General features: G+C 34.4%; 1 protein-coding gene across 3 annotated transcripts in view; it reads right to left on the reverse strand.

Moving 5' to 3' along the window:
• Positions 1-21,787, reverse strand: part of LOC106457440 (S-adenosyl-L-methionine-dependent tRNA 4-demethylwyosine synthase-like) — a 39,870-nt gene that overhangs the window by 2,520 nt on the left and 15,563 nt on the right. For all 3 annotated transcript variants that reach the window (XM_013916858.2, XM_022383380.1, XM_022383379.1), the window contains exons 5-11: positions 20,982-21,176; positions 18,700-18,799; positions 17,767-17,879; positions 9,328-9,432; positions 7,640-7,920; positions 6,511-6,620; positions 684-997 (exon numbers count right to left, since the gene is read on the reverse strand). In XM_013916858.2, coding sequence (XP_013772312.1) covers positions 684-997; positions 6,511-6,620; positions 7,640-7,920; positions 9,328-9,432; positions 17,767-17,879; positions 18,700-18,799; positions 20,982-21,176 — 1,218 coding nt within the window. The remainder of the gene's footprint in view (positions 1-683; positions 998-6,510; positions 6,621-7,639; positions 7,921-9,327; positions 9,433-17,766; positions 17,880-18,699; positions 18,800-20,981; positions 21,177-21,787) is intronic.

Here is a 21,787-nt window from a genome sequence, read left to right on the forward strand (position 1 = left end):
AAAGTTAAGTAACTTAATTACTTACTACGTAAGTAAACTTACCTTACCTACTAGGTAGGACATACTAGGTAAGTAAGTACTAAGAATAGTATAGTAATTAATTAACTATACACACTACTAATATATATATATATATATATATATATATATATACACATATATATACAGCCGTATCCTGACAGCTCCTCTGGTTATTTACAGTAATTTTATTTCCTGAATGTTCAGAACTCAAAGCTTTATCCAGTTTCTTGAGTAGGAGGAGAATGTATTCCCAAACAGTAATTTTTAGTGCTTTCAAATATAAGTTATATTATGATTTTTGTTTAAATATTATCTCAAATAGACATGTTTTGATACAATGTTTGACTGTAATAAGCTCAGTTAGGCAAGACTCATGGAAACCTTATGTTGCTGTGCAGCATACATATGCAGAGTACATTCTCAAAGGAGTCTTGAGAAGTTTGGAATTTTTTAGACTTTTGATAAAATTGCAATGTTTTTTACAGCAATCATTTTTGTGTATTAAAAAAAAGAGCTTGAAAATGATGCTAGTGACAATATACATTAAACTTATTTTTTTCACAGATAACATATAAATGATAGCAGTTTAAACTAATTCACAGTACTAAAAGTCGACCAACCTAACTTTGTAAGGTAATAAAACATCTACACTCTTAATGCACCTTTTTCGATAAAGCTTTCAGGCTATCAAGAAATCTGGTCCAAAAATCCCGGAAAAGGGGACGATCAATTTTTTTTAAGCTTTCTTTACTGCTGGCATCTACTGATACATATAACTGGGTTACAGGGTCCAGGCTTGTGATGGCATCTGGAAATTGGGCATTTGTCACAAGAAAAGAAGATATTCCTCGTTCATGGAGAAGCCGAATGAACTTGTTGATTTCTGGATACATTATAGGTTCTCCAACCAAAGACAAAGCACAGTGCTTTGGCTCCATTCCTTCAGCTAGTCTTTCTGGCTTGACTCCAGGAACTCCTACACAATGTGTCATACACAGAAATTTTATTCTTCAGTATTTAATCAAAACCAAAGAAAAAAGAAACAATATCTTAGTTTATAATTTTAAAACTGTATTATGTACATAATTTTGGTTGCAAGTTTATGATAATTTGTTAATTTTAAATTACATTAAGTTTTTGTTGTTTTCATCATTATGAGATGCATAAAAATGACAGCATGGAGGAGTGATAACTTGATTTAGCTATTCAACAAACTAGAGAATGGGATGCATAAATATTATGGTAACCCTATTCTTGCAAGATTTGGAAGTGAAAAATCTCAAGCTCAGATGTGAAGAGCTTTATTTTGACAATGTTAAACAAAATCATAATTATTTGCAAATGCAATTCTTATATTTCTCTATACATTTATAATTTTTCATAGATTTAGAGCAAAGCAGGTGTTCCTTTTATACATAATTGATTCTGTCTGAAGTTAGTAAGTATCAATTTAATTTGTCATATGAACAAAGTTAATATCATAGGTTTATTAATTATAACAAAAATAAAACACCTTTCATTAGCCAAAACAAATTCATAAAATAAACTCTCTAAGTTGAAAAAATTAAGTACAAAATACACATCACCAGGGATTAAACCTTCATGAGAACATTCTTTTTAACCCTAAACATTACAATAATTTAAATACATCACAAAAACAATCTGCATTTAATATGGAATTGGAAAATATATTTTTGGCCACAATAGTAAATTCTTCAAATGTAGGATCATTATTATTAATAATTTTATTAAGTCAGGATACACCTATAGCACAATTACTATGACATATAAATGATACAGACACAAAGCAGTTTTCAAAGTTTGCAATGTCTGCGCATTAGGACCAGCAGAAAAATACTAGCTGCATTGGCTTAAGTCTGCACTATACATGAACATATAAATACCAGACAGATAGGAGAGAGTTATATTTACATTAAAGGTGTGGCAATACACATCAACAGTATCGCATCACCTATAACAGTGCAACTGGCTTCCTCTGCTATTCCCACTCAACCCTCACTTTTAAGAATTGGCAGGTACTACAATAAAAACACCAGTTTTAGCAGAGAGGAAAGGTGGGAAGTGTGTGAGAGAAAGTAAGTTCCTATAAGAAATACATTTTCAGTGTAAGAAAATTTTAACTTCTGAAACAGACTTACCTCCCTCACACAAAAGGCTAGAATCCCACATTGCAAAGGTGGAGGGCTAGTGTAGGAGCATACAGAACAAACCAAGCAGAAAGCGACTGCCCAGAATGAATGGGTGTGCTCAGAGATGAAAATAAAGCACACCTGTGGAGTACTGCACTACTTCTGGAACAGGTATGCTCTATATCCAGGAATTAAGAAAGTAACATAAAATGGGCAGAAAAGGTAATGCTTGCACGTGTGTAAGAGCATTAAGAAGATGCAAGTTGTATCAAAATAAAGCAAGATAAAAAAAATGTAATAACAGGTGGCTAGAGCACTTGGACCGTGTTATTGATACCCAACAAAACCAACAGTAAGTAAACAGAGTGCCATACATTAGGCAACCAAAATTATGAAGAGGAAGTGAACAAATGGTTGTAACCAGACAAATTCCCAAAACCACCTTGGGAGCAAGAAGTACGACAAACCAAACCCAGCATTATGGGGTCTTGGCATTACCTCAACTCAGTAAAAACAAGGAAAGTTGTAACTGGTATTACGGGCAAAATTATATCTCCCTCAACTGTAAATGAAGGGTAGAGACATCCTGTATCCGTAATTACGAGGAGGACATGCAATATTTGCCCAACCATAGGAACATAACACAGATGCCCATTGCTGGTGTTACAAGGCAGACAAAGTCTCTCAAACCCAACTGTAGAAGCAGGAAAGAACCTTCTGCAAGTGGAATTAACGAGAAGAGAGGAATCTACTGCACACAACTGTAGGAACAGGGTGTTGTCATCCTGAACCCAGAATAATGAGGAGAATCCCACATAGGCTGGCCCCAAATAATATTTGATCATTGGTTTTACTGAGTGTGATCTGCCAAGATAGAAAACATCCGGACAATGCACCAGTAGGGAACCAGTTTCAACCTCTTCTCCTGACTTGATAAACAAGCATGACTATAGTAACACTCAGGAAGAAGCCTCCATGGCGAACCACCCCAGCAGCTGGGAACTGAGAGTGGTAAGGAGACTCCCTCACTCCACTTAAAGAAAAAGAATGGGGGAGATCCGGAGAAGCATCACACAGGAGACAGTGCAATGGATGACTGTGTTTCCCTATTTGGAAAAGCAGACTGAACCCAATTAAGGAAACATGCTTTACTCATGAAGTCCATGAGTCACGGTCCACTAAAGATATAATTATAATACACAGAGATACACATACACCACCAGGAAAGCACCAGGTGGTCTTACAGAAACACCCCATCTCAACTGTTAGCATTATATAGTTACTGCATTTAATGCGGATTTGAGACACAGCATACCTAACAAGGCCACACCCACCACTAGGTGGGATCTGTAAAGAAGCTTAGGGAGGTTGAAAAGAAAACATAAAAGAAAGGAAATAAGTAGACTTACCCCAGTGAATGACAAATGGACGTGTAGAAGCAAACGTGTGTGATTCACTGATTGCAAACAAGATAAGGTGAGCAGGAACCAGTCATCCATATAATAATGAGTTTGAAGACCCAGCAAGTGAAGATGATGAACAAGCGAGAGAACTACTCGACAAAACAAATAAGGAGCTGATGAGAGACCAAACAGCAGTGCCCTGAACTGGAACACTTGACCCTCATGAATGAACAGAAAAAAACAACACAACTCTGGAGCAATGGGAATGTGAGGACAGGCATCCATCACATCAAAATTGGTCATCCAGAGTGACTGGGAAAACATCCACCGAAGTGAAAGATAGGACTCAATGATGAAATGAGGGGGCTCCAGAAAGGAAATCAGCCAGGACAGATCTATAATTTGTCTCCAATTGCCTGTTTTTTCAAGGACCACAAAGAGACGGGAATAAAAACCCAAATGAGTGGGAACCACTCAATTGATAGCTCCTTTGCATAGGAGGTCTTGAACGGCCTCAGCAAGATGACTGAGAGACGAAGAATCCTCAGGAAGAGGAAAGGATATTGGGGAAAGGGGGGTGGGGACCAGAAACAAAGACAGAAACCTACCAACAGAACCTGTAGAACCCATGAATTTGTTGTGCCACCACATGGTTGAGAAGTGGAGTAAACTGGTCCCCACAAGACAGGGAACCTCTGCTGTATCACCAATAATCCTAGCATCTGTCCAAATGTGCACAGGTAAAATTAGGATAGGGACAAGAATGCCTTGAGGAAAATAAAGGACAGGGTAAGGAAGGAGGAGAGCAGGAAACCAGGATAGGCAAATCCTGGGAGGTAATGGAAGAATGAGACAAACATGTGGCTAGAGAGAATAAGGAGGAATGTAACTTGGTTACATCAATCCATGATTATAGGGAATCTGGACGACCCTCAAAGACAGAATCACGTAGAAAAGGAGCCTGTCGGATATCTTGTAGGGAGAAAAGGGGGAGACAAACCTCTTCCAGTAAAGCATCCCTCCCCAACAAGTCTCAACAGCAAAGTAGCCAGGTATTGAAAGAAAGGGCAGAGGCCAATAAATAAATTACGGTGGCCTAATCGAGGGTTCTGAACTCTTCTGAAAAGACACAAAAGATTGACAAAAGGCCTTTGACATTAAGAGGGAGGAAAGTCAGCATAAAAGTGAAGTCAAAGAAAAGTGAATCCTGGAATATTGTGACTGACTGAAGCAGACAGAAGCCTAGGTTTCGAGCCCCACAGGGAAAGAAGAGGATCTAAATCCTGAGAATCCAAAAAGGGATCCGAGATGCGATGATGAGCCAAGGCATATTAATCCAACAAATGAGGGGGACAGGGCATGCCTATATCCAACAGTAATTAATCAGAGAATTAACACTAATGTCTGGAGAAGGAGGTAAAACATAATAACCGGAAGATAACTTTCACCCAATAAGGCAGGGGAGGAATCATGGGCTATAGGGAAAACACCTAAAACATGACATACCTGATTGACAAGTTGTAAGAAAGGAGTTTGAGGTGAAACATCCTAAATGGGTGTAGACTGTGACAAACCAAAAAAGGTGCCCGAAAAAAAAAAGAGAGTCCAAATTGTCTTCCTTGTGATAGAAGGCCTCCTCAGAAACATGGTCAGGTGGACGAGGAGAAGAAATTGCCAGCCGATTGTAAGACTTTAACTCCTTGCAAACCAAGGCTTGAACCTCTTCAGCAGATAAAGTCCTGGAAAGTCATGCCATGTGCATTCTCGTCTATGGTGGGAATATCATTATCCGCCACGTTAAATCTCGAATTCATGTTAAAAACGGATTATTTAGTTGAATGCAAAAGTGTAGAAACAAGAGAAAACAAATGCGAAATTCAAAAATTGTGAAGTTAATCTTTGACTGAAAAGGTAACAAAGCACAATCAAAAACTGTAACCATGCTCAGAAATATTAAACATACGTCTAAGCTGTGTCATGTCAATTGAGAAAGTGTGGGTTGAGCAGGAAAAGCAGAGGGCGCTAGTTGTGCCATTATAAGTGCCACAATACTATTGGTGGAGAGTAGTCAGATGAAAATGTACATGTTCAAAAATGGTGCATAACAGGTGAGGTAAAGAGACTGGTGTACTGATTACTAAAATTCTTTTAGCAATGCTTAGAGGGCAGTCAACAATCAAGGTAACCTTTTGTAAAAGGAGGTAAGTCCATTTCGGAATTAGAACATATATGTCCAGTTTGTGTTTTCATCTAACATATCAGATTAGTTTCAAGCAAATGATCCCAAACTAAGTTTTTATAGTACTATCATTTGTTCAAAAGCTTAAAATTCAAAAACCAACACAAACAGTCTGCAGTGATCTTTCAAGAGCATGGAGTTAGTCCAGAAATGTTTAAGTTAGAATTTATTCGAATAAACAATCTTCATCAGGTATTACATGCACTTCCTAACTTTTTGCTTGCTCCATGCTTAAATATTCTTTACAGTAATAAAAAATTAATTACAGCTAATAAATTATTTAGGCAACAAATTTCTATTAGTGGTTGACATGTTATTACATTCTTCTTTACCTTCATTGATAACTTATTTTTATTATCTTAATATGAGTTAAAATATTAAACTATAAAAGAAGTATAAGATTTGTAAACAATGAAATAAAGATCACAATATTAATTCACAAACAATCATTATATATTTGAAATCTATGACAAAGGCCTTTAAGCAGATTTAACAATTAAGTCATTACAAATTTCAAATAAATTTACTGTTCTTCTCCAAACGTTTTATTATCAGATTACCATAAATATTCATGTTGTCTGACAAGTTCTTGTAGTTTTTAGTTTAAACCTTTATCTACTGTATTCTGTAATACATTACCTTATATTTAGTTTGAGAAGTTACAAAAGTAAATGTTTTTAATCAAATTAAAGCACACCTTTAAATTCCTTAATCATCTGATAGTGGTTTTTTAAGACACCTTCCAGAAGAATTTCAGGGTCATCCATCTTCCATTTCCATTCAGTTCCTACAGGATTGGAATGATGCCTATAAATCAAGCACAATGAGGAAAACAATTAAAATTCAACTATTAAAAACTTAAAGAAAATTGTCAACAATTACTATGCTTTAAAAACCATTAATGCAAACTTTATAATATTCTAACAGTTACTTGACCATTTGTGTAGTGTCAAGAGAGCAGGGAACACAAGTAATGAAAACAAATTTCTATGTAAACCTAAACAACGTAGTAATTATCATTATAGCTATAAAATAAAATATTTAAAACAAAAAAAATCAGATGGTATTCAATATTTGTTTTATTGTATATATTCAGTTTATAAAACCCAAGGAAGTTTAATTGATTATACTAAAACTTGCAATGAAACCAAGTTAGTGAAATTATGGTTTTATTTTTTATTATTATTTTAAATAGTCATTAATTCCATTTTGATCCCTTATATGTATTTCTTAAACTGTATAACAAATAGCAATTTTTACATTTCTGTACCAAACCAACATTATTTACACTAAAGTTTATTACTACAATTTTCTTAAGAGCTTTATCTAATCTCCATTCCATGGAAGGATACACAAATATAGTTCAGAATTTTATCAAATAAACTTTCAAATAGGAGAACTCCATTACATTAAAAAATAAATATGAAGCCCAACCTATCATTAGTTTTACCATCTGTAACTAAGTTATACCTATTTCAGAGATTTCCATACCTCATAAATACCCTGGGACAAGGGGAAATAAAAACTAAGACTAAGTTCTTAGAGTGGTGAACTGTATGTTAAATGAATGGTGTTTTAGTTGCATTTTACTCAAAACAGTAGTCTACTGTGATGAATAAAAGACAACTAAAAACACTATACATATAAAATACCTTTATGAAAACTTACGTCATTACAAAAATACTATAAAGCCTTAATATATACAATATCTTTAATTTTTACAAATACTATCTATAAAAACCAGTCACAGAATGACTTTACAAAATGTTTTGTAAAACCCACATCAAAGGCAACATAAAACACATTTTTAGTTTTCTAAGCATTACCTCCAACAAAACACACATTTATTAGCACATGCTAAACTGGGTGTTGTTTCCATACATCTGTGGCTCTCAATGCCATAGAATGTATGCTTGTAGCATCCACCTCGACCCCGCAACATGGACTTGGTCCAACGACACAACTTAACACCAGAGTGAGAGCCAACAAGTTTATAGCCTTGCTTGGTTAGAGCCTGCCTCAAAATAGGTGTTATCATTTCTGGCAGAATGCGCTTTCTCTGAGTTTGTACACCATTCACAAGATTTCCATTTGCTTTATGTTTTACCTAAAACAATAAAAAAGTATATTTTGCTTCACTAAGTATATCATTATGCAGTATTTCAATTATCTTCTACACAAAAAATGTGATCGTACTTTTTAAGTTTGAAAATATAGATATGTATTCCTTAAAAAGTTATAAGCTATTAGATTAAAACTAAAGTGTCTTTATATGGTTATCAATGAGAGGGAATACTGAAAATAAGAGTGAAGAAACAGTTAATATGTCATTATTTAATTGGCAACCTTTATTTTATTTCCATGTTAAAAACTGTCCTGTAACTTAAGAACTTGTTAAAGTTTAATTTTATTCACAAGCTTATATACAATTTTCAGAGGGCAACATGCAAAAGTACCATATTCTTTCATTACACAAGATTTGGTATGATATTTTGTGTCACATAATAAAGCACTATTGTTATCTCCCTGATTTTCAAAAGTTTAAGACCTTCACATAAAGATCCACAATTAACTATCAACAATACCAAACCTTTATAAAATTCTAATCAAACGATATTTAACTCTAAAGTGTCAATCAGAAATACAAACACAGAAAAAAACAAGTGCTGAAAAAATACAAATTTTTTACAATAAAAACTGTACATTATAAATAAATAATGAACTTTGCAATATAAAAGATACCTATAATATATTTAAAAGCCATAAATACTATCAACTACTTTTGCCCTCAAAATTAATAACTGTTCCTCCTCAACCATTAAATGGGTAGTTTAAGGCATTTTGGCAATTCCAAACTTTCTAATAAACATGTTTAATGGTTTTTTTAATCAAAAAGATAGTTACATATATGTTTTTGTTTTTCAGAAACCAACTTAATCACTCACTCATTCCCGTTTTATATGCTCTTGAGCATCCAGTTTGTCAGAGGTTTTTTTTTCATGTTTGTTTGTTTTGATTATCATTCATCAAGGAAAAAGTCATCCTATTCAATCTCTTAAAAATAACAAGCATATACAAATAACATGCCAAATCTTAATGTAAGTTAAAACACATTGATTATTTGTGAAATAATTATATAATTATTATATAAATATCAGTTGTTTATAAATATGCTGCTGATATTACCCTCAAAAATAAGCTTATCTTTTGAATTATGATAAAACTTTCTTTAAGTGTCCTCTAAGTTTCAGTATGTCCTGCAGTTGATGACAGGTGTGATATTACATCTCAATAAGACAGTTGGTAATTCTAACAAGATTTTTCTTTACTGGCTTATATCATAATAATAATTTTTATTATGGACAAAGTTTTTTACTGATTAAATACAAGCCTACATTCTTATGACCATAAGACCGTTTTAAAATATCAGTAGTTTTTGCATGCTTTCAGAGTAAAATATTTTTAAATATAGTTTTTTATCTTGAGATTACTATCTTACTATCCCCTTATTCACCTTCTTTAACACTGTTCCTAGGTCTTCCATATCAACTAGGGATCCACTTTCTGATCCTCCAGTGCTTCCCTCTCCATCTTCACTGCTACTTTCATATTCTAGGACCTTAAACACAAAGGCTTAGAATTAAAATTTCCCAGTCTTTCGGGCTAGAGACTAAACTGTACGATCTTAAGCATCTAATACGATAAAAGCATTACTTGAAGAGAAAAAATATCCTTTGGTTTCATTAACAAGTTAACACTAAATATATGTAATATCTTAACGTATGCACCTTACATCATAAGAAGAGAATAAAAAATACCCTTTCTTATAATATATCCTTTAACTAGTCACATGAGGCTGCAAACACAACACAGTTTACACTTTTCAATTGGCTTATTAACAAATCAAGCAACTTATAGCCTTCTATGAACATGTACTTATTTAAACTTTCAAAGCATTTTCAGTTTTTCTTCATCCATTTTAAATGGAAAATAATAGCAAGAGTATAATCTGCTTTTCCAAATATTTCTTTTTCCTACAAGTTTATAAAAAATAATTTAAACCAGCAATATCAAATGCTTGGAAAATTCTTATAGTTTGTTTACAAATAGATATCTTCACGGTGTTTCAGTTTTAACCTATTATAATTTGTATTACAGCAATGCAGTTTTCACCCTTAATGTCTGAAATCTAGGTTGGTTTATGTCACATGCCACATGTGACTACTTTTCCCACGGTTTACTGTAGTTATAATTTTCCTACACTGAAAATATATTTCCAACAGGTACTTACTTCCACTCACATACGTAACTGTTCTTGTTCAATGCTGCCTTCTATTTGCAAAAAATTTTCACATGCCACACGCCTTTCACTCCCATGTACCCCTCAATTCACATGGTTTAACTGATTGTAGCATGCAAATTATCATGCAACAACCTCCACCAATTGTAGTACCACACATCCACATGACCCCAATTATGCTGTTTTACCTAACTATCACTTCGAGTTTAGGCAGAAATGTAATTACCGGTTCACAGTGGGGAGAAAAGGTGGAAAATGTGAGCAAAAGTAAGTACCTGTCAAAAATACATTTTCAGTACAAGAAAATTATAATTTCTGACCAGGTACCTTACTTCAGCTCACATACATAGCTAGAATCCCACACTGAATATGTGGAGGGACTGGTTTGAGGGAGGAAGAAGAAGCATCCTTCAAAAGCATCCGAAAGATGCCCTAACGAGGGAACCCTCTAATAAGAGGATTATACATGGGAGACCACACCACTTTTGTACCACGTATACTCTTCACCCAGATGTGGAAAAGTGTGTGACAGATCTGGGCAGAAAACTGTGAGAAGCATACTCCAATGGGAGAGAAAATGGTTGGACAGTGATCCTAACTACAATATACTATAATTTCAATCTCCCTGATGAACAGAATGTGGGTACAAAAAAGATGTGCCCCATAGAGTAGAGTGGCTATGGCATAACAGACTGTACATGGCAAGTGAACTGCTTTCAGGAACCAACATCCATGTGAGGTAAGAAAAAGAATCATACTTCCTTCTCCTCAAGTTCAACTGACCAGAGAGAGAGAAATCCCACCAAAGATCTGTGAACAGGGCACATGTGAGCAGCATGAAATAACAAACATATATATCCCACTCATATCAAACCAGAACCATCTCAAACGTGGTAACATCCTTAGCATAAAAACACTGAGGGGTAGTGCAAGATGAAGAAGTGGAGCAACCAACAACACTGGGGTAGTGCACTTGAGGCAAATTGAGTGAGGGACCAGGAACTCCCTGAACACACGTGTCAGGACTTACGTTAATTGATTCAGCTCTAAATCCGCAACTCAGGAACTGGAAACCAGCATCCATATGGGGGTAGGATAAGGGATCCCAATCGCATGATGTGTGAGGACATATGGTGATTGGTTCAGCTCTAACTCCAAAATTCAACCAACCAGAACCAACACCCAACATCCATGCATGGGTAGGATGAGAGATCCTAATCACACTACATATGTGAGGACATGATGTTGATTGGTTCAGCTCTAGATCTATAACTCAACCACTGGGAACTGACATCCATGCAGGGGTAGGATAAGGGATCCCAATTGGCATAACATGAAATTGGACAATATGTTGATTGGTTCAGCTATAAAACCAAAACTCAACAGCTGGAAACTAACTTCCATGTGGGGGTAGTGTGAGGGATCCCAATCATTATGATGGCACACTTTAAAGCTAAAAAATCCCCTTGGACAAGCCCATGCAAAGATGGAGCATCCATTTGGAGGGCATCTCGTCCTCTACACTAGCAGAACGCCACCACCCTACTCAACTAAATGGTCCACCACCCCAGTGGAAAGTGGTAAGGACTCTCTTACTTCACTGGAAGAAATGGGGGGATACAGCAAAGAGTCTGGAGGAACACTTGCACCAGAGACAGTGCAATGAGTGACCATGAAATCCTATTTTGAAAAGCAGACCAAACTCGATTTATTCAATCTGAGGAATGGCAGGGATGATGGGCAGCAATCCCTTCTGCTATACCTATGAAGTCCATGGGTTAGTACTGTCAGGAACAAGCATATTTATGAAGCAAAGATATCACAAGAAATAACTTATGAGCAATCTTGTGGAACATTCCATCTCTAGTTTATACGATTGCAATGAACAGTGTTTGTTTTGTGGCCATGTAAGTTATGAAAGTGAAGTCAACATGGCCTTACAATGTGGGTTTTAGTATAGTTCAAAGTGACTGAAGTATACCTGGACAGGCACCATTCGCTACATAGTAGGATCCAGGTCAAAACAAGGGACAGGTCCTTGAAAAACAATATATATATATAATAAATGAAAGAAAACTTACCCAGTTACAATCTCACCAAAGAGTGAAGGATGGCAACATGTGGAAGACAGTACCCCAACAAGGAAGAAACAGCTACCCAAAACAGATAATGAGAGATGAATGCATGAGGTGTAGTCCCAGTGCTCAATACATGAAGTACCTCAAATGGACCCAAAACAGATAATGAGAGATGAACGCATGAGGTGTAGTCCCAGTGCTCAACACATGAAGTACCTCAAATGGATGAAGGGGTTAAGATGCAGGTAAAGGAAGGTGCCTGAACAGAGTGAAGACACCAGGAATTGATTATAGAAAGAAAGAAACAACGAATAAAAAGCCAATCACAAGCCAAACCCAATGGGTAAGAGAGGAAGGGGAAAAAATCAGAAAGAGAGGTGCAGTGCAAGGGAAAGAAACTACAGGAAATGGAGTCAACAGAAAGAAGCCTTGAAAACAATGAAGTAACCCAGAGCATGTACAGGACATAGAAGGTCATTTGGATCTGACCGAGAATCAAGGTGGAAGATATCATGAAACAAAAATGATGAAAATAATATTCCCCCATGAGCCCCCCCAAAGTGTAGGTTAGTAAAATAGATCCAGAACACATCAAGCTGAAACAGCTGAGAAAACCAGATCTGTGCTGTTCAGAAAGGATCAACTAAAAAGACATAACCTGGAGTGACATGGATGATCAAAACTACTTTGGGAAGAAGAGCAAGAAAAACTAAAGTTTTAACTGGATCTAATCCTGTCTGAAAGTATTGACAGCCAGGGCAAGCGGATGATGAACCAGAGACCTAAAACAAAAGAGGTAACTTGGAATCAAGAAAGGAGTCAAACACTTCCTGTAGAGGAGTACCCCACAGGAGGCAGAGCCACCAAAAATTTGACGATCAAGAGACCACTCCTTAAGAGATAGTGTGTCAGGACTGGAAGGGCAATCTGCAATGAGGCCGAAAGCACCTGGAACAGTACATGTATGACAAAGGTGTGGGTTCTAAAAAGGGAGATTCACTGTCTACCACAAATGGAATAACAATGAGTGCCCCCTTTAGTAAGTGATATAAGCCACCACCATCGACTAGTTGGAATGAAACACAATTAGTCAAATCCGGATAAGAGGAAGAAAGTGAACTAAAGCACGTTGGACTGCCAGAAGTGCCAGGATGTTAACATGGTAAGAACTTTCGTTCATAGATCACTGTCCTGAAGCATCCTGATGAGTATAAGGGAAGAGAAACAAATACGGATGATGGGGAGATATCTTCAACCACCAACAAATAATGTGGAAGAGGGAAGGAGGAAAGTTAAGAGGAGAATCCAAAGGAACCCTAGCAAGAGACCATGGGGTTGTGCAGCATCCCCTTAAAAGATCACAATTATGCCAGACCCAAAGGAAGAAGTGCCACATCCCCCAATGTATTAGAACCTTGCTAACTGTAAGATAGTAAATTATAGTGGTGTGGATGACAGAAAGTTCCATCGAATGCATTCAAGAAGGAGAATGGATGGTCCCAACAGAGATGGGTGATTAAAAAGACACTCCCCAAACAGCTGAGATTGTTAGGTAGGTAATAGGAAAAGCTTATCCAACTGGAAAATCCAACCACCCAAGCTGCTTGTTTAAGAAGCAGATGAGTATGTTATGACCACCCCTATTTGGAAGGAGCTAACCATGTAGTAGTGTTAGTAAAATACACAAAATGCAAAAGACAAGTAAAATGCATACCACCTGACAAAAGATGTACAAAACTAAAAGAAGTCCAAAAGGCAAGGCACAGAACTGGTATTGAATAGTATGGGGAAAAAAACCTAAGATAGCATCCCAAGAAATGAAAAATAAGAACATGTAATGTGAACATTCTCAGTCCTGCAGAAATTGCCCACCCTATTGTGATCAAGGACTACATATTAAAATGGGGAAAAACCGAAAAAAAATTGAGGCAGAATCAGTCAATCCAGAACTCCAATCAGCATCGAGCATACGCAACAAATGGAGAAATCCATAAATAAGATAGTGTTACGTCTCTGGTCGTTAGTTGATTTTTCGTAAAATTCTTTCCAATGAAACTTTAGCGATACAAGTCCTTTCTTAAATAAAACTGGTATATTCTTTCTAAATACAACTTTGAAATTTACTTAATTTCCACGGACTCACTATAGCTTAAACAAATGCTATAATTCACCACGAACAACTCACGTGCTCGACTCAATTATCAGTCTCTCTCTGTCTGCAGTTCAATTACCTTCCATTACATTGTTGCCGTCAGTTCTTACCGGTCTTATATATACAAGAATACCGCATATCTAGTAACCTCTCGAGACTTCATGAAGGGACGTGAACGTTCGAGAATATGATGTGTTACTAGTGTCACGTGACCCCCGCTGTCGTAACAATAGTAAGGATGGGAAGGTGCCAAATATGGAACATGAATAAAAATGGCAATGATTCAGAATGCAACAAAAGAGCAACCACAAATAATAGAACATAACATCGCAAATACCCCACATGATGTTAAATGGACAGTAGTAGCAAAAAAAAAAAGGACCGGTAGAGAAAAAGAGCTGATCATACTTTCCTATCAGAAGTGGATGGTAAACAAATGGTACAAGACAGTGTACCACAACAGATAACCCAAAAATCAAAGAAGCAACATGTGAAGGGAAAGTGCTGAAAATGGCAAATGCCCCAAAATGAAGGGAAGGAGGAAGAGGTATCCCACAAAAAATCCCCTAGATACAGGTAGAATGCCTAAGAAAGGAGGTGTAAGGTAGATGTTTCCTGTAGGAGAGTCAATAGGGTAAGAAGAAGCTGGAAAAGTAGGTGGGGGATAAAATGGATAGAATTGACAGAGACTGACCCACACACAGACAACAGAGATTCTAAGTACATAGAATCAAGAAAAAAATCTGCTTGATGGTAAGCTAAGGCAAACTGAACAAAAGCTTGTGGAGGGCAAGGCATGCAAGTACCCTCTCGAAAAAGAGAGACAAAAATGCTCATCATGAAACATAATGTCTGGAGAAGAAGAGGAAAATTATATTGTGAAATGATTCTAAACAAAGGTTGAGGTAGGTGGAGGAAAATTTACAAAATCTAGGTAGTCTTAAACATGTTCGGCAGTTGTAGAAGGAAGGCAAGCAGTATCGTGAGAAGGTAGTGCGGACCCCAGCCCCCAAGGGTCCTCATAAACTAAATTAATTGTAAGTATGAATTATGAAGAATTATGAAAATGAAATAGTCAATATAATATGAATTTAAGTAAGTGTGTGGTGAAATAAACATATGTATGTGTTGAAAAAAACAAGATATTTAACCTAATTATTGATTTATCCATAAGATGAACTAGAGGTAAACCAAAATTAGATGCTTGTTAAGCCTAATCAAACCGTGCAGGACAAAGTATATCACTAAACCCTAATTTAAAAATTCTAACCTAACAATAATACGTACAATATCGGGAGAAGATGTTTGTGTGGACCCCAAATCCAAGAGTCCACACAAACAAAGTTAATATGAAGAAGTATAAAACATAAATAATAACAAAAATGAAATAAACGTTATATTATAAAATTAAGTAACTGTGTATTGACAATAACATATGTATGAGATGTGATGTTTTGAATAAGAAACAATATAGTTAACCTAACTTATGATATACCAGTAAAATGAAATACAGGTAATCCTAAAATAACAAAGACCCATGTTAAGCCTAATCTAACATTATAGGACAAAGGATACAATTAAGCTCTGATTTCAAACCTAAACTTGACTATGAGTATTAACTAATCAAACTAAACTTATGTTATTGAACCAAATATATACAGATAATAATATTAACAGTAAAAATATTTAAAAACCATAAAAGTATAATGCCTAATCTTTCCAAAGTTGTCAGACTGCATTTCAAAATGTGTAGTCCCTCAAACTCGAGTTGAGGCCCAACAAAGGTCAGCTCATTGGATGTTCAATCTCCCAATGAAGAAAAGCCAATAATTCCCCAGTCGAGGACTGCCACCTGAAGCCTGTGTAAATGTGCTGATAAAAGATATAACCTCTGAAGTGGTAACTTATAATTCGGAATTCATCATTTAAAATTAATAACCAAACCTGATTGGCAGAAAGAAATAAAAAGTAGAAAGAAATATGTAATGAAGTATAAGTTCTGTAACTGGGTAAATATAAAATAATTCCACCTCGGAATAAGTTACAAATATAACTATTGTATAATAAATAGTAAACTTGAAGAGAGCACATACTAAACATCAGAACAAGAGCACTGCCAAATGAGAAGTGGTAGTTAGGTAGAATAACATAGAGGAAGTCACACAAGTCATGTGGGTGTGTGGCACTACTATTGGTGGAGGTTTGTTGCATGCAAGAATTATTTAAACAATGTGATTCAAGGGGTGTGGGAGTAAAAGGCTTGTGGCATGCAAAAAACTTTTTGCAAATGGAGGGCAGCGCTGTATGCAGGTGGAAGTAAGATACCTTGTCAGAAACTACTTTCATGTAATTAAATAATGCAAATAATGCACCACCCAATCTTCTTGGTTTAAAGAATTGGCTCAGATTGATGCATTACTTAGTGTATTCATGTTCTAATGATGTAATAAATTTCTTTCAAATTAATACAAAACATGTTAACTGCAGTAAAGCATAAAGCACATTAGTTTTTAAAGAAAATGTATTTGAAGGTATGTAGAAATAAATTGATAATGAAAACATAACAGTTTTTGAATTTCATTAGTAGTCTTAAGCTTCAGCAGACATTATTTTGGATTTTTGATAAAGAATCTTGTTGTTAAATAAACTTCGAAATTGCTGTGATCTGCTTCATGTTCAGGCAACAGATAAAATTGTCAAAACGAAAATAAAAAGGTGGTTGATCATCCAAAAGACAATAATGGAAACAATATACCCTCTTCACTATGACATTCTAAAACAGTCAGTCAATTAATAATAAAGAGTAAAAGGTTGTAGCACACAAAATACACTTGGTTTCTTTACAATTCTATCTACAGTAACTTGTTACATTGTAAATTACAGTTAGCCAACCTTATTATGTTTTACAAACTGCATCAATTTTGTTTGTTTTAGAACAAAGCCACATTGGACTACCTGCTGTGTTCATCGAGGTGAATCAAACCATGAATCTTAGCATTGTAAGTCCATAAACTTACCACTGTCCCATCAGGGGACAATTGTATCAAAATAAATAAAAATTTCACACACACACACACACAAAAATTATACTTTAACAGGTAATTATTTTTCAATATCAATTTTAAAAAAGTCAAATGTTTCTGATCTTAAAAAAAATCACTGTAAAAAATTTCTATATTTGTATTAAAATGAAATATAAATCTGTAATACAACATTTTTTTTTAAAACTAACATTTATTATCTTTTAAAGGAAAAGGTAGTAACCACCTTGTTCATTTTACAAAAATCTCCAACATTTACCTTTACCTGCTACCACACACTGACATTTCATCTGATCCTGTATTGCTTATTACATGTAAAGATTTTACTGTTGAATAATATTCACACACAAATTTATACAATATTAACATCTTCATACTAAACCTCTTCCATCTCTTCTTGACTGTTTTCTTTACAACATGGAGAAGTTTTGCAATGATATTCCTCTATAACTCTGAAGAACCTTTTTTTCCACACAAGAAAGTCTCCTTCAAGTCCTAGATTAACCATTAATATCAGCATTAAATAACTGCAATAATTTATGAAAATCTAAGCAAAGAAAACGTAATTCACAAGCTGACATGTATATATATCTAACAAAGTTTAAAGTAAATATAGTTTTCTGTCAACCACATGCATATTTGGCCAATGTAAAAACAACATTGAATAAGCTCAATAAATGTTTACATATTTTAACTTTTACCTTATTTTTGTAACACTGATATCCAAAGTTATGAATGGTCATAAACTGAAGCACAACAAGAATCACACGAGATCTCAAGTTGAAGATCATAGTAGCAATTTTTTTTCTCCAAAAGGTGAGTATCATGACTTTATACAGGGTATAATTAAATTACAATAAAAGTAAGTTCAGTCAAGATTCTTATACATCCATATAATGCACTATCTATTTATTTCAATTACCAAAAGCACCTTAATACTGTAACAACAGTTACTGCTTTTGATTCTTAAGTACAACTAGAATAAAAATTACATATACAGCACATTAGATGAAATATGCCAAGTGACATTTGCAGTCGTAAGATTTCAAAACACATTTTCTGTGACAAGGAGCAAAGGGGTAATGTCTATTATAACCAAAAAATAAGATGAACAGTAAAACTGGTTTTAGCTTATTAAAAATTCATTACACTATCATGTTGAAAATATTAATACTTTAACGGAGGGTGTAAAATAAAATTGTAAAACTATAATCAAATTGCAGTAAGAAAAACCAAAATAATCAAAAAGTAAGCAATACTTAATTTGTAAATGCACAAAAACATAGTTGCAAACAAATAAAAAACCTACACATACCTATATAGTGATCAGCTGATACATTTTCATCACCTAGCCCTACTTCCATTAGTCTCTTAGCTTGTAGCATGCTTAACCATTCATCAAGATTCTTTGCAACCTAAAATAACAAGTTTGAATGAAATTATAGATAAAATGTCATTGAGCAATACTAATCTTTGACCCTTGCTGCATAACAATTGGCTTTTTTTCACACAAAATCTGTTAAACTGAATTAACATTGAGCTGAGCTAAGAACTCTGAAGCATTATATATTTCCATAGTTAATGAAAGAATAAAACATTACCAACAATACAGTCAAATGTTGCACCTTTTTTAAGTTTAAAAGCCATAAAAACAGAAGTTTTAAATTTAAAAAAATTATAAGTTGAAAAAATCTAAACCTCTGACTATTTTGAAAACTACTTTAATATATTCTTAAATAAGACAAATGAAAAAAAACCAAAGTGAAACATACACTCTATGAACTCTATTTTCATGCACACGATTAAGCAGCGTAAAATGTAACAATGTTCAGATAATGTTAGGTTACACTGACTGACTAAGTGCTAAATTACAGAAATAAGATAAGAATACAAATGTAATAAAAGCAATATTCTTTTATGTACAGTGTGATGAAGAATAAAGTCTGTCTTTCATCAAAATCATGGATGTGGCAAGTGACGTTACAAGTATTTTAGTACCTTTCCACAGAACTGATTTTCTATATAATTCTTTTGACATAGTTTTCAGGGTTCCCATCCCTTAAGCAGAGTAAAAAGTCAAGAATAATTCCAAAACTTTTTCATGAATTTCAAGAATTATTTTGGGATTGTTCTTAGAATTTTTAATGCAAAGTTGGCAACTGATAGCTATGACATTGTATTCAAAACCACAAATGCTAACCAGCAATAATATAAGTTGGTTATTTGCAAATAATTAAGAGTGTAACTTGTTGCAAAATATTTGTTGTCATAGATTGATGGCATACGCTGTTCAATATTCCAGTGGTATACAATGTTACAGTCTAAGCTAAATGATGCCTAAGCGACCAGTAGGCAAAGATTTTCTGCAGCATACTGCAATATGTGTTGCAATATATTGTAATATTTGTAACTGTATTACAATACAAGATTTCTGGCAATACCTACCCCTAGTAGTTTCCATTATAAAACCCTCTGTCATATACTGTGATAACCAAGACATACTACTCATTCCTGCATGGTTTCCATAATGTAATGTATGAGGATGATGGCTTCCCACTGTCTGTTTCAACAGTCTAGACACACAGAAAATCCATTTCATTCTCTAGCTCTCTGAAGTATAAGATATTTGAATGGATATTTTGTGGAAGCAACTTGTGTCACTTTTCCAGGCAGATACCCTTTTTGATTATGTTGCATACTGTTAACCAAGGCATGTGGATAGCTTTTGTCAATTACCTTTGTGTTTGAGGATTCTCGCCTTTTACAATATACCACACTTTGCTTACCATGGCTGCGATATGACTTGTTGCAGGTCTCTTTCTGGATGGCACTAGTACCCCAAGTTGATCCATATTCTTTGTTTTTCAGTAACATTAAAATACAAAGAATATCCTCATCTTGAAAATTTTAAATGTTCAATCTGAACACATCTTTATGATCCGAGTTTATGAATACTTTGCATCAGAAAGGGCTATTACATACCTTTCTCAAAAACAATTAATTTTCAAAGCCATCACACTACCTACAAAATGCCAAACAATGACGAAATAAAGTTCTAATACATTATATTTTGTCGCAACCTTATGATGACTGTGGTTGTCATGTAACTTGCTAATTTGCATATTCTAAATAGTTTTAATACAATGCACTTAACCCTCTATATTCCTTTTCTTCTTTCATTAGCTTAAAAGGTAAGGGCAACTGATTTTTAACATTGAAGCTCAAAATCCAAATATCTTCCTTTACAAAAATTGGAAAGTTGACCCATTTCTGCTTTCATTTTTTTTAAATACATAATGTTTATATATATATATATATATATACCCATTAACAATGAAAATCTTAATTTCCTGTGTAATTTCAAAAGAAAAATAAGGAATGTTATCACAAGCACATCAAAAACAATAAATCACATATATTAACTTTTATAACTTGTAATTCTTCACAATATAGACACTGTTATACTTCAGATGTGGTAACCATATTATTAAATACAAAATTTTAAATTTCTTCTTTTTATATATTTGATTGGATATATAATCCACTTCTTGATGCAGAAATACAACTTTTAGAAAGTTTGTAAAAAAAAATGCTCACCAAGTTAAAGTTCTCTGCATACAAAGAACTTCCTAATCCAAATACAACATAGCTCATTCCAGACAAAAGCGACTTTTGCATGCGAAAGTCAAAGCAAGCCTCCTTAACCCACTTGCAGAACCATTTGGCATCATCAGGAGGTTCACCCTCCATGTAGGTGGACAAAAGAAATACACAAATTTGTTTTTTCCTGGCCTGGAAACAGAACACAAAATTTGGCCAGTTGTTAAATCTCAAATAATCTATTACCATTATACCACTCTACCAAATACTAAACTTGAAAATGTTCCATTAATTCTTTATGGATAACTTTACATGATTTAACTATATCATAATACATTTTTTAATCCTAGATTAAATCATATTAATACAAATTTAATTACATGTTAAACAACTATTACATCAATAAGGAAGTGCATTTAAAAAATTTTTAAAGTCATGCTCTTTAAATATGCATCTTCCCAGGAACAACTTCAAATGGCTATTTTTCAATAATGACACTTCTGTATTTACTTCTTGATGTTTGAAGAGGCTTTTGATTTTCTTTTGTACAATTTAATAAATATGACAAAACTAAAACTTTGTATTCTACATAAAATATTCTTTAACTGAAAACACTATGTATGCAGGCTAAACTATTCAGCAGCTAATATACTAGGTAAGATAGCAAATATTTGTGTATATATATATATATATATATATATATATAGAGAGAGAGAGAGAGTATATTAATAATAAGTTTAAACCTCACTATCTTACAAGAATATAGTCATGAGATCCTATAGGTTATTAATATTATATACCCT

This window comes from Limulus polyphemus, unplaced genomic scaffold (genome assembly GCF_000517525.1).
Source record: "Limulus polyphemus unplaced genomic scaffold, Limulus_polyphemus-2.1.2 Scaffold331, whole genome shotgun sequence".
NCBI classification, from domain to species: Eukaryota; Metazoa; Arthropoda; class Merostomata; order Xiphosura; family Limulidae; genus Limulus; species Limulus polyphemus.